This window comes from Erpetoichthys calabaricus, chromosome 12, assembly GCF_900747795.2.
Source record: "Erpetoichthys calabaricus chromosome 12, fErpCal1.3, whole genome shotgun sequence".
Classification (NCBI taxonomy): Eukaryota; Metazoa; Chordata; class Cladistia; order Polypteriformes; family Polypteridae; genus Erpetoichthys; species Erpetoichthys calabaricus.
The window spans coordinates 135747816-135765734 of NC_041405.2; the positions used below are offsets into that span (position 1 = coordinate 135747816).

General features: G+C 40.4%; 1 protein-coding gene across 1 annotated transcript in view; it reads right to left on the reverse strand.

Annotated features, from left to right (window-relative positions):
• Window positions 1-17706, reverse strand: part of LOC114662707 (transmembrane protease serine 9-like) — a 40442-nt gene extending 22736 nt beyond the window's left edge. Inside the window, exons 1-5 of the mRNA XM_051935411.1 lie at window positions 17619-17706; window positions 17214-17373; window positions 6129-6264; window positions 5254-5475; window positions 4963-5130 (exon numbers count right to left, since the gene is read on the reverse strand). Of these exons, the coding sequence (XP_051791371.1) occupies window positions 4963-5130; window positions 5254-5475; window positions 6129-6264; window positions 17214-17373; window positions 17619-17706 (774 nt within the window). The remainder of the gene's footprint in view (window positions 1-4962; window positions 5131-5253; window positions 5476-6128; window positions 6265-17213; window positions 17374-17618) is intronic.
• Between the last annotated feature and the right edge of the window lie 213 nt (window positions 17707-17919).

Sequence of the window (17919 nt, forward strand, 5' to 3'; positions counted from 1 at the left end):
TGCTCGTCCCTGAATGGTACTACTTACTTTAGGCAAACCTGGAAGGTGACCTTCTGGCACGTATGCATGACAACACCCACACCAAATGAAAACTGAATGTAGTACCTCATTGGTTAATATCTTTCAGCACAGTGGGCATGATGGAGTAAAGCTTGGCTGAGATATTCCTGACCTGCCAGCCAGTTACTTGAGACATTATTACATGTAGGCAATATAAACTGATGAAAAACCAAAAAGGTTCTTTTGTGCAAATACTTGACCTTCTTGAAAGGGAATTAAAATAGAGTTAGTATGTCACAATTATCACTTTTGGGATGTAATATATTTGTCACATGAACGCACATTCTAATAACGGTTCGATGATATGATTTATTATTCACGTCAGTCATAATTTAGCTGGTTTGCCTGCATTTCCATACTTTATCAAGGGTGTTGTCATTTACTAGTTTCTTCAAAATGTTGCATTCAAACGGGTCAGAGTTGTCGTAAATATACGCACATTCACCCATCAAGGTTTTTTTTATAAATCCAGACTTTTTCGTGGACAGCTGCATACATGCATTTCAAGCCTCTTTTTGTGTGTATGCAAGTTTTCTAAACCTGACCCCAGGAGTTTTTAAACTAATTTTTGCTGCCTCTTTAGTGTCTATCATTGATCCAATATCATCTGCAAATTTACCAAAATCAAAGTCATTAATATAAATCCAGGGACAGGAATAATATAAAACCCAGGACAGATCCCTGAGGGATTCCATGGATGCAATCACTCCACGTGAAGATTTCTCCTCTTACGAGCCTGTAATCTTTGTCTCCTGTCGGTTAACTGACTTGAGATCCAGATTTGTAGGTTACCTTTGATGCTTTCAACGTCTCATTTTAGAATGAATCTTTAGTGTGGGACTGAGTCAAAGACTTTTAGAAAGTCTTAGTAAATTTTGTCATATACTTTATTTTTGTCAACTGTTCCAGTTGCTTATTCAAAAGAATCTAAAAAAATTATGTCAGTTTCTTGATTAGTAACTGATTCCTACTGCTAATGGATGCAATGAAAAGTCAAGCAAAATGCCATCTTTTGTTGGCTAACTGAACAGATTACAATATGCAAGCTGTTGAGGCAGCTCAGGCCCCTTCCTCAGGCAAGTTGTAGTACAGAAACTGGTGTGTCCTGTGCTTATATAGACACCAGGGCAGATACAGCATTGGAAAACCTTTAAGTGGTCATCTTCAATATCAAAAATTAACAGGCCCCTCCAGCCTAAGATTCATTTAGCATCAGAGGAGAACAATGTATAGTCAAAATCATTTGAAAAGATGACTGTCCAACAAGGTCTTTTGAAGTTTTTTCTGAATTTTCCTTACAATGTGAATCTGTAATCAAATTATCTGGATCAGTCAGAGATAGAAATAATCCTGAAATTTGGCCATAAAACTTGTCTCTATTTAAACCATATAATAATGTATTAAATTTTAGCATGAGTTTGACTTCCCATTCTTTTCTCTCTTGCTGTTTTCTGAAGTTGCCCATAAACACTGTGACTTTAAACTCCTTCTCACAGTGTTCATGGCTGTTGAAGTGAGCTCCTACAGGACCATCCCTATTGCCATGCTTAATGTGGAACCTGTGCAAATTCATTCTTTGGTGGAATGTCTGTATAGTTTCTCCCACAAAGAGTGCAGTGTTGGGACATTTCATAAACAAAGTGAGTGTCATTTTGCTTGGCTTCTCATTGCATCCATAATGGCAAACATAGTACATTACTCTACTACTACTGCTAATGGAAAAGACTTCTTTTCCCTTGATTTTAAGAGACTTGCTTTTTAAAGATTCAGGATCCTTCTTTCTCTTTCAATAACTAGGAGCCAAACTATAATGAGATACTAGGTGAACCAACAGATGACCGGCACACTCTGGGGTCTCAAATGCATTGTCAAGGTTTCAAAGAGTAAATGTTTCAAAACACTTATAAGACATAGGCACATAAAACTGTTTGTTAGAGGTCCTTAAACAGAGGCATCCTAAAGGGAGTAACAGGGAGCTTTGTGCAAATATCATGTAATCATTAGGAAGGAAAGCATTGTATATCTCATAACGTCACTGACACGTTCACAGTCAGAAGCCAATTAGTTACCTAACCTGATGGGGCTCTCCTTTGGCTTGATGGTAAAAGAAGCTGTAGTTCGCACCTTGTACAGACCATAGGATGAAGCCCATGGGGGCGACCTGAGAAGGGTGTGCCACCAGAGCAAAGAGAACGCTTTTACACAGCACATATTTAAAAGCTAAACTGACAAATAATTTTGATGATACTTGAAAAAGATTATAAATTAATAAGGAAATTCATCACAGAGGCCATATCTGGAAGAGCTTCTGACAGTATTTGCAGTGCTGTAGAATGTTTAGGGCCTACCAGGCCCAGATTTGAGTTTTCATCACCCCTAGGCAATATTCTTCTGGCGCCCCTTTTTTTTATTATTTATTACTATAAAAATGAAATTTAAGCGAAATCACATTACTTAAAAAAAAAAAAAATTTTGTCTAAACTGTGGCGCCCTGAGGCAATGGCGTAGGTTGGCCTCTTTGTAAATCCGGCCCTGGGGCTTACCCTCTGACAGGATACACACTGGCAGAATGAGCAAGTACAGTGAGCTTTAAAGTGGAAATGAAAATGGGGAACACAATTGGCTTGAAGTGGAGTGACTTACACCAGTACAGAGTATGTGGTACATGAAGTTTTCTATGTTTTGATGTTGCTTAACTGGCAGTATTTGGTGCATACCAGCAGTGTTTGGTAGTGTACCGGCAAAAGTGTACCCCCCACACTCCAATATAATGTACAGATATTTTCACACTCTAGACTTCAATGTACATATATCTTACTGGTGGTAACTGCAAGGGGGATCCATCCCACCCCAAGCCACCGCTCTCTGATTACATGAATGTATACCTTAGCATTCCAGACCCCAAGGATGAATCCCTGACCCCCTGGTTATATTGTGAAATCACACATGAACAGAGTACCATGATATATGCAATTCCACTTCAGGCACAGAGAACAACTAGAGATCCATGAATAGGACTGGCATATTTACAGATGCAGCTGAAAATCTTGGTATCCTGGCATTATTTTCAAATAGTGCACCATGTTTCCTAAAAAGTATAGAAATTAAAAGATCTTTTGTCACCCATACACGCATTTTTTTTGGTTTGCAATGTAACGTCACTAAAAAGACATGAAATGGGCTAAATTCCAAAATGGCCAGGGCAAAATTAATTGGAACCCTTTGGAAGTTCTAAGAAATAATTGCCTTGTAGTCACAGGGGTCCTCAAGTTTGTAATCACTCCTTCAACCAGTTTAATTAGAGAAAAGAGCTTGTGTAGCTGTTTTGCATCACACTAAACATAGAAAAGAAAAGGAAAAGCATAGAGATGTTTGAGAAGGCAAAGCAGACAGTAATAGACAATCATGGTCAAAGTAAAAGTTACAAGACCATCTCCAAAGAGCGTGATGTTCCTGTAACCACTGTTGCTAATATTATGAAGAATACTCATGTGACTGTAGCTGACATCCCTAGATGTGGCCACACACTTTGCTGTAAAAATGGTGCTATCCTTCGGGTGAGACGTAACTCTGAGGTCCTGACTCTCTTTGGTCATTAAAGACCCCTGGGCACCTTTTGTAAAGAGTAGGGTGGCCTGGCTAAATTGTCCACCACGGCCTGGTCAATCTGGCCCCCTAATCATCCCCGGTCTCTGATTGGCTAACTATTTCTCACCCCTTTACTACTTAACAGTAAATGTGTGGTGAGTGTACTGGCACAAATTGGCTGCTGTTGCATCATCCAATCGATGCTGCATATTCGTGTTGGTTGAAGTGGCCCCCCACTAACTGCGTAAAGCGCTTTGAGTACCTTGAAAAGAGCTATATAAATGTAATTAAATTATTATTATTATTATTGCTGTCTTCCTTCTTGGTTTACCAAGTGCCCTCTAGTGGTCATAAATGATTTCATACACTTAATTTTATTCCATAGGACCACAGTCACCTACATCATACTGTTTTTACTTGATAATTTTCCTTTGCTTTAAATGTTTTCTTCTAGTCGACAACAAAGACTTGAAATTCCTTCAATGTCAGAAAAACAGCGTCATTAAGTCTTTAAGGAATTTTAGTTTCCAAAAACCCCAGGTATAAAGTCCCATTATATGGAGTTTTGCTGCTCACAAAACCTTAATGCATCATTCTGTTAAAGCTAAACTTGCTAATGAGCTTTTGTCAGTATCAGAGATGGGCAGCATCAGCTTTGCTATGAAGTTGACATCAGCAATCCAATGCATTTGTACAGCTGATATAAGAACAGATCCATCCATTTTCTAAATCCATTTTATCATGAGCAGGACAGTGGGGAAGCTGGAGCCCATCCCAGTAAGCATAGAGTATGAGGCAGGGACAATTTTCAGACAGGGCACCAATCTATCACAGGATGAGCACAGTCACGTATACACACACACACATGCATACACACACACACACACACACTAGGGTCACTTTAGCAATGCCAATTCACCTAAACTGCCTGTCTTTGAAAAGTGGGAAGAAACTAGAGCACCTGGACAAAACCCATGTGGATATGAGGAGAACATGCAAACTCCATGCATGGAGCACCCAGGACTTGAACCCCAGTTTTCTTGATTTGAAGCACAGTGCCACCATGCTGCTCGATGAGAAAGATGAAATCACTTATATAGCTCAAGCTAATAATAACTGGTCACATCACACATGTCCTGCCTTGCACTGCAGACTTTATTCAAGCAGATAAGCAGTGACATGTGCTGGAGTGTATGCGTTCTTTACTCTCTCTTTGTGAATGGACTTGGCAATGGTCTGAGTGTGATATAAGATGAGAGCTCAGGATCTCAGCTGCCTTACTGGCATATCCTGGCTCTGGAAGAGACATCAAGCAGAAGAGCTGGCACTGATTTTCATTTCGATCCAGTCCCGGTACACAGACACCATGGTGTAGGCATTACTTCCCGGACCTTCACATCTTTCTGGGCCATAAGACACAATCCCCACAGCTGTAGGCTTATCTAAAGAGCCTGGGCAAACCAGTGGTCCTCCTGAATCTCCCTGAAATAAATTCAGAGATTATGTTTTGGATGAAATTAAAAGAAAAGAAAGCTGGAGAATACATAGAAACCAATCAAACTTCACTTTGTACCATTTTTCTCAAAGGAAAGCATATTTACTTACATTGCAGAACCCTTTTATTCCAGGGCCTCTTGCAAAGATGTGAGAAGCAGACTGGAGCTGTACCTTGACCTTGGCTTCTCTCAGCACATTGCTGAGTGTCCCATTGGTTTTAGTGAGTCCCCATCCTGCCACAGAGCATTCATAATAAGGCTTTAAGGACTCATTTCTTTGTGGAATGCTGATGGTGCTCACTTTATGTGTGATCTTGGCCTTGTGCTTCAGCTGTTCCAAATGAAGAAAAGTCAGAATTAAGTCAGTCTGAGCCCTCATCTCTGGTGGTCACTTAATGTATCCTGGTACACCTATAGATGAATGACTTCTTAGGCTTGTACTGAGGGTCTGAACTGAAATGGGAATTTAAGACATCTTAGAAGTAATAGAAGATGGGGAGCAGCAGCAGGCAAGCACTATCTGCACAGGAAGATCAAATGGCTATCTGGAACTCGTGACACCTGGTCGTGTTGTTTAAGATAGACCTCTGTGTGAACATAGACTGAATGTGGTTTTACTGAGACAATCATCACTCTGTCTCATTCCAATATATGGTCGAGCAACATATGAAAGGGTGTTTTGTTTTGTCTTTTGCTCTTTATTGTTTTGAATAGTCAAGGGAAGAATGGGGAAATTCTAATAAGCTATAGAAAAACTGAACACCAGTCCTTCAAATATGTCCTGTGTAATGCTGTTCATGGGAATGTTTGTTGTTAAAATTGTAATAAACAGCACACATGCCAGCCCAATCTAACCTACATGTAAGGATTTCTAGTTGCTTCAAGATAAGAAAAAAACAAAAAAAATTCCAACATCTTTGGACTCAGCAGAGTAAACGTTCTTGTTGTGTCCCCAAGTCCATCTAAGCTCACAGTGACACTCACCTTCAGAAGCATGATGTCATTCACTAGGGTTATATTGTTATAACATTCATGAGGAATGATTTTCACTGCTGGGATCTCCTGCCTGGACTTCTCCTTTTTTGAGAGATTATGAACCCCAAGTTTAACAGTGATTCTCCTGTTGAGCAATAGACAGAAAGCGAGTCAGGGAGGAGTACAGGGAGAGCAGGTCATAAAGAAATGAAAAACAGCATCATCATCATCAGCAGCATGGTAAAAGAAAAGGTGTAGGGCATTGAAAAAAGCAAAGACGGCCAGATGAAGACAAAAAATTTAAATTGTTCTAAATTTGATTTAACTTATTCAAAGATCTTGACCATACATTGTTCTCCTCTCTTGCTGAATGAATCTTAGCCTGGAGGGGCCTGAGTTGCCTTGAAAGCTTACATATTGTAATCTTTCTAGTTAGCCAATAAAAGATGTCATTCTGCTTGACTTCTCACTGCATTCATAATGCCTAAAATGGCACAACACCTTAGTACTATTATTTTTAGAAGATAGGGGGTGTATAGGGAGTGTATAGGGGGTATAGGGATAGGGAGGAGTACAGAGAGAATATCTCATGACGAGACCAAACAAATCATCTTCTAAACATGGTGAAAAAAAATGTCAGAAGAATTGTAGCATTGTTCTAGGCTTGATTGTTTTATTTGGAATACCATTTGTGCCCCCCCCCCCCCCCCCCCCCCCCCCAAAAAAATATATACTAGCTGATTACCCAGTGGCTTCACTCACTGAGTGCAAGGGAAAAAAATGTAGTCTATAAGTTATTAAACAGTAAAACATTAACATTTTAAGAAGTAAAGTTACATTGAGCACACCTGGAGTGGTTTTGGGTAAATTACATTTTAAAGGCACTATAACACAACAGGTAAGTAGTACTAACAGCAGTTAAAATGTATTTGGATCATCTCTCGGTAGTAGATCCCTTTTGAAAGGCATTACACGACCGCTGTGGTATAGAAATTACATTTTCTATGTGAACGTCCAAATTTCTGCCTGACAACCTTGCACTATGTGCCTGTGATTTAAGAGAAAAATAATTCTGATAAATGTGGATGATGCCCTTCCATGCTTAACGGGCAGAAGGTCCAAACAATTCCCAAGTCCAACACATTACATGAAAAGGTCTGTATATCTTCTTAGATGTAAACTCTCCATCTTCTTTAAATAATTGATCATAAAAGCAACCTTGAATGTTGCGGGGTTTTAGTGACCCGAACTCACCTTAAGGGACAGTAAGTAGTTGTGCAGGGCAATTTACAAACAGAGTCCTGCTTTGATGGTGCCGATTACACTCATTTGCAAAGATTTCCACTCTCCCAGGAGCCGAAAGGGCACTTGAAGTGCCACAAACAGTGCGAGAAGAGAGGACGCTGCCTGAAACTGTGAAGCTCTCGACCCCGCGGAGCAGCCCGACATTCCGCGCCTCCCAGCGTCCACTTTGTTCTCACGACCCCTCGCAGCTGAAGGCGGTTTTGTCTTCACATTGTTTACAACTCGGTGCAGTTAAAAAGTAGAAAGACTCTTCTACTATCAAGTACTAGCAACTAAAAAAAAGTTACAATGTGGCAGTTTCCGCGACAGTCACGTGGACGATTAAATAAAACTGGCGGCGGACAGCTCAGCAATGTAGTCCAGAGAGGAGGGCTGGGAGAGGGTGACGCGGGGCTCACTTCTATGGGATAGATCGCCGTGTTTGTGTTTACTTCTTTTTAATATTAGTAAAATATATATATATAGTGATAAATGACTGGGGACTTTGCCTCACCAGGAGAGGGTCAGCCCCCCTGGATTGCATGGGGGCCATAGAGTGTGGAAGCTCAACCCTGTTGGGGGGCGTGGCCACCACCAGGGGGCACCTGAATGGTTCCGGAGCCATGGACTACAGATGTCCCGCCACACCAGAAAGTGCTGCCGGAACAGGAACATGGTATAGCTGGTGTGCTTCCGGGTGCCCATGCAGCACTTCTGCCACACCAGGAAGTGGTACAGGAAGGTCATCAGCGAGTACCTGGAACACATCCGGGTGCATTATAAAAGGGGCTGTCTCACTCCATTCAGGGAGCCGGAGTCAGAAGGAAGAGGACAGATCTTTCGGGAGCAGAGTGGAGGCAGCAGAAGAGAAGATAAAAAGAAAGAAAAGAGAGAAGAAGCAAAAGATAGATAGATAGATAGATAGATACTTTATTAATCCCAATGGGAAATTCACAAAAGGACTGAGCCTTGTGGTCTGTGCATTGTATGTGCAGAAGGAAAATAATAAAGTTGTGTGTTTTTGGGAGATTGTGTTTCTCAGTGTCTGTCTGTAGCCAGATTGATCTTTCACAATAGATTCCACTGTATATGTCATTAAACTATGAAAAAATGCATAATTAAAAAGTAATCTAATTATTATTAAATTATCATGATTTTATTTTGATTCAATGATGTCATTACCTTACATGAGCACTTAGTCCTGGTGCCTTCTATGTGTATTTTACATGTTCTCCATATGTTCACACCGTCCTGAAGCCCATAAACATTAATTTAGATTGACTGGAGACTATAAAATGGCTCATGGTGAGCAGGACTTGTGATGGTTCGGCATCCCTTTCTGAAATCGTTGATGCTGCACATACAGTATACTCCAACCTTCTGTCAACATTTTGATTTCCACATGGCTGGAGTTATGTATTCCAGAATGTCCCTTTTCAAGATGGTTTTGTCACTTGTCAATCAGGACTAATTGACTGAAACTATTCCTATTAGTTAATCATTTTCTGTCAATTACTTTTGCCTCATTGTAGATGGTAACGTACCAAAGATCCTTAGTGCTGTTTGTATTCAAACATAGAAGCAGAGAAAAGCCAAGCAAAATGACACATTTTATTGGCTAACTAAAAAGATTACAATATGCAAGCTTTCGAGGCAACTCAGGCCCCTTCTTCGAGTTGCCTCGAAAGCTTGCATATTGTAATCTTTTTAGTTAGCCAATAAAAGGTGTCATTTTGCTTGGGTTTTCTATACATTCATAATGGCTAACACGGTACAAAACCCTAGTACTACAAACATAGAAGCAGTAAGAATTGGGATAGTTGCTGACATAAGGTAGTTTAACATATGGGAATGGGTACCAAGCAATGGACAGATTTATTAAAACTCAATAGCAGTACTTTAAAAGCCCAATGGTCTAGTTACATTCTTCTGTTGTTACAATCCTTGGGAAATGACTTGTAAAGCAACAAACAAGCACCAAAGACAAAACCTTGCTAGTCTCCTGCTGTTCCCATTCCTTAATGTAAAGCCGAGTTTATGCTTGATGTGTCTTTGCTGAGCCTGAGGGTTATGATGTCAGATTTGGAGAAATGCCGCGAACATGGCAGATGTGTATCCAAAATGGTGAATTTCAAGGAGAGGCTGGTAATGTGGGTGCCAGAATGATGAACAAAGGGCTGGATATGACACAACAGGTCATCAAAACCTAAGGAAACACATGAAAAAAAAACAATGGCAATACACGTAGGTCTCTCATTCATGAGACTATCATATTTGCCCTTGTGTCGCTGCTTTTGGTCAATGGGTCTGACACTCCACCTTCTCCTTTTCTTTCTCTTATAGTTAGAAATAGCAGGCACAACTCTTCTTCTGTTAGCATAGTCGGACATCGTCTGCTGTGACACTGTTTGCTGTGAAGCATTGACCAAACAGTGTTACCTACTGACTATGAGGCAATCAATTCACTGATTGAACAGGCCACAACAAGTGTAAATGTTGTTTGGTCACTCAGTATGCATGCTTTATGTTGTGGCTTCATGCGGTAAATATAAACTGTCTAGTTTATACTGCCAGTATCGTTAATGGCTCATTCTCATGATTGCTCTCCTCACTGTCATTCACTCTCTCTCAATCTCAGTATCTCTCAGTCTCATTTTCATTGCCCAGAATCCATATCTCCTGCATAGAGCTGCTATTGATCCTCTCTCTGAAAGACAGCACCTGTCTTCTTGAATGTTCTTGAGCTTGTACAATGCAAGTGCTCCCTGTTTATGTTAAACAGGTCACTGTCACACAGGCATTTAGCCCCATCTATTTGAAGAGCAGTCTGTAGCTACTTATTGCTATTTTAAGACGAATTTACAATATGTTGGTAATGTCCATATGAATAAGTGCTCTTCAAAATATTGATGAACAGGTTCTAGGGAGTCGATTGAGTACCATGTATGCACACTTCCATAATTTGGAAGCATGTTGCCTGGAATTCTAGCCACAGAAAGTCTATGTGATGCTTAATCAGTTTGAAACTACTAACAATTTCTTCATTAATATTTGGAGAGTTTATCTGTCTGATGCATTTCCAATATCTTATCAAATAGCACCATGTGCTAAAGGATAACTTTGGTATTTTTCAAATCAAAGATGTTTCATTAATGTACTATATATACATTTTCCATGCAAAATTGTGTTCTGAAGTTAAGCAGTTTCTGTATATTAAAAAAATATCTTTCCCACATTGGCGCTTTACAATGGAGGGTATGGGGTACAGAGGAAAAGGTTTAAAACTTACAAAATACGTCAATTTTTCAAGCCAAACCAGTTGTCCATTATTGATCTGCATCTTACGATTACATGTACATTGTAAAATATTGTCACACACGTGAGCATGGGAGGCAGTCAATGGGCTTAACTAAAAGTATAACGCCGGGTCAGGGGTTGATGAAGTGCACTAATGTCTTTTTTCCATCCTCTGCAGATCACCAGAAGGAAAGAACAGCTAAACCCCAACCAGGTTCCACTTTCTTCCGACAGACCTCATTTCCACCTGTGCCACATTGAATCCTCCTCTTCTCTCCCACTGCCAATAAAACCAGCCACTTGCCTTTCCCAATCAGTCCCATTCTGGACTCATTCCTGAATTCTTGCTTACTACTTTGACAATACATAGAGCGAAACCCCAAAACTTTTTCCTGTCTTTGTCTTATATATAAACGTCTACACGTGGAAGTGTGTGTGTCTGTCTGGCATGGAAGTGAGAGGTGGAGTTGGGGTAAAGGCTCTGCCTCTGAGGAAACAGAAAACTCGCTTAGCCGCTAATAACACAAGTGGTTATAGCAAGTCAGGAAAATTAAACCTCAGAAGAAAGACAAAGTTACTTAGCCGCTAACATCTTTTTACTTTTCCTCCCACCACTAATACAAAAGTGAGGCGAGCACGTTGCCAAAACGAATCCTCCTAGGAGAGAGATGCCCAGAGTAGTTCCTTTCAATTACCTGACATCTCTCTACATTTCAATTTTTTTCCTGACGATTTCAATAGTTTCTAAGACCCCAGGCTTTTTATAGCACGGGCTTACACAGTTATTATATATCTAACTATTATATAAAAAAATTTTGGGTCGAGACGTGATCATCTCAGAAAGACACTTTGAAGTCCCGCGAGACTTCTTGCACATCACAGCCTACTTACAAACAATTTCTCGGACACACTTTAACGTCCCACGAGACAAGGAAGTGAGACAAAAGGACAGCTGCTGTACAGGCTTTTAAATGATTGTCACGCAGCGTGACATGCAGATCACGCAGCTCGGTAGCATTAGCTGCTTTACAGGCTTTTAAATGATCGACGTGCAGCGCGAAATGTAGATAACACAGCTCGGTAGCAGCAGTTGCTGTACAGGCTTTTAAATGATTGACACGCAGCGCGACATGCAGATCACACAGCTCGGTAGAGTAGTTGCTTTACAAGCTTTTAAATGATTGAAGCAGGAAGGCTGAGAGAGAAGCAAAGAGAAGAAAGGGACTGTGAATTGTACTTTGGTGTGTTGTACTACGTTGTGCTCTGGGGAGTGAGAAAGAAGAGTCTCCCCACTATAAATAAAAGTGTGTTGTGCACTTACTTGTGTCTCTGCCTGTCGGTGTCAGGGTTGGGGCGGCTGTACGCCCCCCTGGTTTCCAGTAAATATCACTGTACTTTGTAATTGCCATTTTATTCATTTCAGTTTCACTCAAATGGTATTCCAGAATTTTTTGGATAAGGGGGAGAAAATAAACAGAACAGAAGAAACCCTACAATGTCTTTGTTTGTTTGTAACATCAATTATTTACAGTATTAAAGAAAAGAAAGAAACCTCCTTCCCTCTAGGTAACTCTGCAAGACAAACTGCAAGATTTTTGAGTGAAAAGGCGTTAGAAATTAAACCTTGGCAAAACAAATGGAAAAAAAAGTGTCAAAAAGATGTAAGAATAAAATAAAAACCTGAGCCACATTTATCATCAATATTATGAAATTGAGTTTCCTGGACTCACATCTCAAGAGTCCTGTGCTTAAATTCACTGCCTGTGTGTGTTCTGTGCCATAGTAGCAGGTGAGATCTGCCTTACTGCTGCAAAAAATATGTTGAGTTAAATTCAAGCGGTGGACATGAAAGTAGGAAGCCTCTTGTATGTCTGTTCAATTATTCCTTTATAGGAGCAGCTGAAAGTGATGGTGCATTGTATGTAGAGTTTGCTACGTACATCACCACAAAGCACAAACAAATGATTGGTGCTTTTCATAACAACTTTCCTGAGTGCAGTTCCACAAAAGCATGAAGAAAACATTGCTTACTTCAGGTATATTTTTACAGACTTCTTCAAGGTATTTTTTAAAATATGTGAAACGCTGCTTTTGTGAAAGATGATTGCTTTTCTAATAATTTTTTATCAGACCTGTGGTAGGTGCTGGTGACTCATATTGAATGTTCACATTCTTGAAGAACACAGATGAATCAATATGCTTAGGAGTGGCTAGTCTAGCCTTATTTATATCAGCAGTCTAATACTTTTTATATTAGTGATCTAAAGCGGTTTCTAAAATAAATGTCATCCATTATTGATTTACGTAACTTATGTGCTCAATAAACTGTTGCCATATAAGGAAGCCAAGGCCTCCCTTCGCATTCATTACCAGCTACCTAATTTCTTTGCATTTCTTCTCATGTGTTCATGTGGCTTTTCGTCATGCACTGTGTTGTGGTTTTCACCCACATCCCTGAAACCTGCAGATTAGATGACTACTGACTCAAACGTGATCCGGTGTGAGTGAATATGCTCTGCAGTAAACTGGTATACTGTCTGGGCTATTATTTTACCAAGCAGAGATTTAAAAGTCACCCAAACACCTTAAATAAAGAACTTACAACATACAACACAATAATACATTTAAAAAATTAGCAGTGATGATATCTAAAGGAATGAGAAAATTAATAAATAAATAATTAAAAATAGAATAAACGAAAAAATGAACAGAAACCCCTCAAAACTTAAATGAAGGAAATAAATAATTTAATCATTTAAAATATTAGTCAAATCCAAGAATTAAAAAAAAGGTGAAAGAAAAATCCCAAATAATCCAAAAAAGCCTAAACCCCCATAATATTAAAACAAAACAGAAGATCAAGGAACCAGAAACACCCACATGGAAAACAGAAAGCACAAAGAATCCCAAAGGGAGCCAAACAACAGAGTCCCAATATAACTGAAATGCTCTCAATAGGATGAGAGAAGGGAACGAAAAGGGTCACATAGTCAGGCCAGGAGATGAACAAATAAGTTAAGAATGCAGTGAATCATAACTTGGGAAGAGACTTACTGAGTAGTCAAAGAGAGATCCGACAGTCATAGCTCAAAGCATTAAATCAATTAACAAAGCGGAAAGGAAGAAAGCAGAGAGTTCACACGCTAGCTAATAGCCTTTCCCTAAGATGGTTGCTCTGAGTCCTGAGTGTGAGTGTTCACTGTGATGGGCTGGTGCTCTTTCCGGGGTTGTTTCCCACCTTGCACCAGGTACTACTGAGATAGACACTGGCTCCCCATCTCCCTCAGTCACATAATAAATGGATGTTTCTCTCAAATCATAAATTACAACTGTAGGATTCTAGTGAGTCAAGTGACCAAATGCCATTGTCACACTAGACTGAACACATGACACCTACACATTAACTCTGAGAATTAGCACTTGGGGTATTGTTTAACCCTCATTCTGTCTAACAGCTATTGTATTTTATGACCTATTATTATTAGTATTGTTACAATTAGGCTAGTGTCCTCACAGACATTTTCAACACACCTCTGAGCCAGTTGTCATTCCCAGCATGCTTCAAGTCAACCACCATCATACCAGTGCTGAAGAAGTCATCAGTGACATGCCTGAATGACTACTGACCAGTTACACTCACGCCAATCATAATGAAGTGTTTCGAAAGGTTAGTCATGTCACACATAAAGACTAATCTCCCTGCCTCCCTTGACTCTCTTCAGTTTGCATACAGCTCAAACAGGTCAACTGAGGACGCCATATGCTCTGCCCTTCACCTCTCCCTGACACATCTGGATAAAAAAGACACATATGTCAGGATGCTATTCATAGACTTTAGCTCTGCCTTCAACACAATCATCCCTCCAAAGCTGGTTGTAAAACTGAGCAGGTTGGGCTTGAACACCACCCTCTGCAATTGGATCCTGGACTTCTTGACAGAGAGGCCCCGGTCAGTTCGGATGGACTATAACACTTCCAGCATCATCACACTAAGCACTGGAGCACCGCAGGGCTGCGTGCTTAGTCCACTGCTCTTCACCCTTCTGACTCACGACTGCACAGCCACGCACAACACCAATCACATCATCAAGTTTGCGGATGATACAACGGTGCTGGGACTGATAAGCAGGGATGATGAAACAGCATACAGAGATGAGGTAGAACGGTTGTCTGCATGGTGTGAAGACAACAATCTATCTCTCAATGTCGACACAACAAAAGAGATAATCGTGGACTTCAGAAAATCACGTCCTGCCCACATCCCACTTAGCATCAACGGTTTAGATGTGGAGACTGTTAGGAGTACCAAGTTCCTCGGTGTGCACATAACTGAGGAACTTACATGGACACATAACACCTCATCACTAATCAAGAAAGCCCAGCAGAGACTACACTTCCTGATGCGATTGAAACGAACAAGTCTTACCCCTTCCATCCTCACCATATTCTACAGAGGCACCATTGAGAGTGTTCTGAGCAGCTGCATCACTGTCTGGTATGGCAACTGCAACATATCCGACCGCAAGCGACTGCAAAGGATAGTGAAGATAGCAGAGAACATTATTGGGGTGCCTCTCCCTTCACTACAGGACATATTTTACAAACGCAGTGTCCGCAAGGCCTGCAGCATTGTGCAGGACCCCTTACACCCCTCACATGGACTTTTCACACTTCTGCCATTCAAGAGAAGATACTGCAGCATCAGAGCCAGATCTGCCAGGCTGCAGGAGAGTTTTTACACCCAAGTTGTTTAGACTCCTTAACACCAGGCTGCCCCCTGGGACCTTCCACACTGCCTCAGACACCTCTAAAAACAGAACTTTCATACATGTGAGCCACTGTCCTGCAAAGACGAGTGTGCATGGAGAAAAGAACTGAAAATCTCCTACTGACCTTTAAGTATTTTGACACTCTTGTTATCCTTCTGCTGTGAAACATTCTGACCTGTCATTGTTTACACGTCTTAAACAACTATTATCATACACTGATAATTTCTGTATTATCTATATCTATTATTTATTATTTATTTATTATATTACATACAGTATCTTACACATCAATATTGCTGCTACTTCTTTGTCTTGTCTTTGCACAATGTCTTGTCTTGTTTGTGTTTTAATTTTAAATTTAAATTTTAATTCTATTTTTAATTTATTATTTGCACGTCATGTTGTTACACTGTGGACCCTGAGCTTCGCAATTTCGTCTATCTGTATACTTGTATATGGCTGAGATGACAATAAAGTTCACTTTGACTTTGACTTATTCTTTTATTTGGCTAAAGTCTTTTTCTAACCTAACCTGGAAAAAAAATACATTATGTTAGACTGCATATCACATTTGTGTAAAATTCATGTCTGGAAGTAGAGGTGTCACTTCTTTGACACTTCTTGATATCAAAAATGGATAAGTAATGAGTTTATCAAACAGTGAAATGGAGTCCATTGGCTCTTACATACTGTACTATATAAGTAAATAAATTAAATTCAAAGAGAGCATCCATCTACTGTTGAACTTACTAACAGTCGTGGAATTCATCTATTAACATGTAAATTAGATACAAACTGCACCAACTAATACTAAAAGAAAGTGAAAATCAACATGATGATGCATGTATTAAAGAGTCAAATGTTAAATCTTTGCAAGTCTTTTTGGTGCTAAAATACCTAAATATCCACAAGGCAGCACAGTGGCGCAGTGGTAGCGCTGCTGCCTCGCAGTTAGGAGACCCGGGTTCGCTTCCCAGGTCCACCCTGCGTGGAGTTTGCATGTACTCCCCGTGTCTGCGTGGGTTTCCTCCAGGCGCTCCTGTTTCCTCCCACAGTCCAAAGACATGCAGGTTAGGTGGATTGGTGATTCTAAATTGGCCCTAGTGTGTGCTGGGTGTGTTTGTGTGTGTCCTGCGGAGGGTTGGCACCCTGCCCGGGATTGGTTCCCTGCCTTGTGCCCTGTGTTGGCTGGGATTGGCTCCAGCAGACCCCCGTGACCCTATGTTGGAAAATGGATGGATGGATGGTTGGTTAAACACTTCCACTGACTTCATTATTCAAATGATATCCCTCCCTGTAACTGAGGCTGCTTAAGGTAGGGGCATCAACTAAACCTTGGAACACAGCACAGTCCATGGTGTTCCTCTGTACAAACGGGAAATCTTTGGTGGAAATAGCTTCGTCGTTGTGGATTTGCATACTGGACAGACGCAAGCCCAGCACTGTCCGGGTGGGGTACAACTGGTAAACTTTGGAATAAAAACAAAGCATTCAGTCTTCCTCTGTATAAATGGGCAACCTGTGTAAAATTTGTCAGAGTGGATTTGCATACCAGATAAACACAGACTCACACACGCACGCACACACATACACACACACACCACTATACGCACACACAAACTGATTCAGCTCTATATATTACATTCTTTTCTGGTCTGTTCCTGGAATTTATTGGTTTAAAAAAGACATTAGGATTGTAAAGCTTGAAATAAATAACAAGAGTGGCAGACATGTTGAAACTTACTCTCCTTGGCAGTGAGCTGCAGTCAGGATGAAGTTTGGGAGAATGAGGAAACCACCACACCAGGATTCGTTTTTACCACTTTTTATCTTCAACAAGGCCATATAGGGTCGACTGTGGGCTTCAGCTTCTGTCCCATCAATGATCTTTTCACCAGAGACAACTAACAGGAGAGAAAGTGAATATGATGAGATGATGTACAGGACATCAAGAGTATCATCCAAAATAATTACTACACATGCTAAGAGAATGATAACAGCTGTTTTCAGCTTAGATGTTCTACTAGACTTCCAACACATCTTTGCACATATGTTAGTTTGCTTTATAAGCATCAGACTTTGACACTGCAGACTGAAATAGCTGAAAGACCCCTTTCCTTAATTTCTTCTTCAGCCAGCCCTAGTTTACCTGCCAGTCCCACACAGACAGCGGTGATGGTAATCCAGTATATTCGCAGCATGGCTGATTGTTTCTGTAGCTTGGTTTTGCACTTCATGTCTTTATATTCAACGTGAGTGGCGGGGAAATGACTCTTTAAAACCAACCACAAACCACACAAGAGAAGAAGATTAAAAAAAAAGTCACCCTACCTAATTACTGGCAGGTCATTTATACCCACTGAGTAAATGAAATAGTGTTTTAAATTTATAATCATTGGTACGTAATTATGTGGATGTACTGATCTATAAGTACAAGAAGAACCTACATT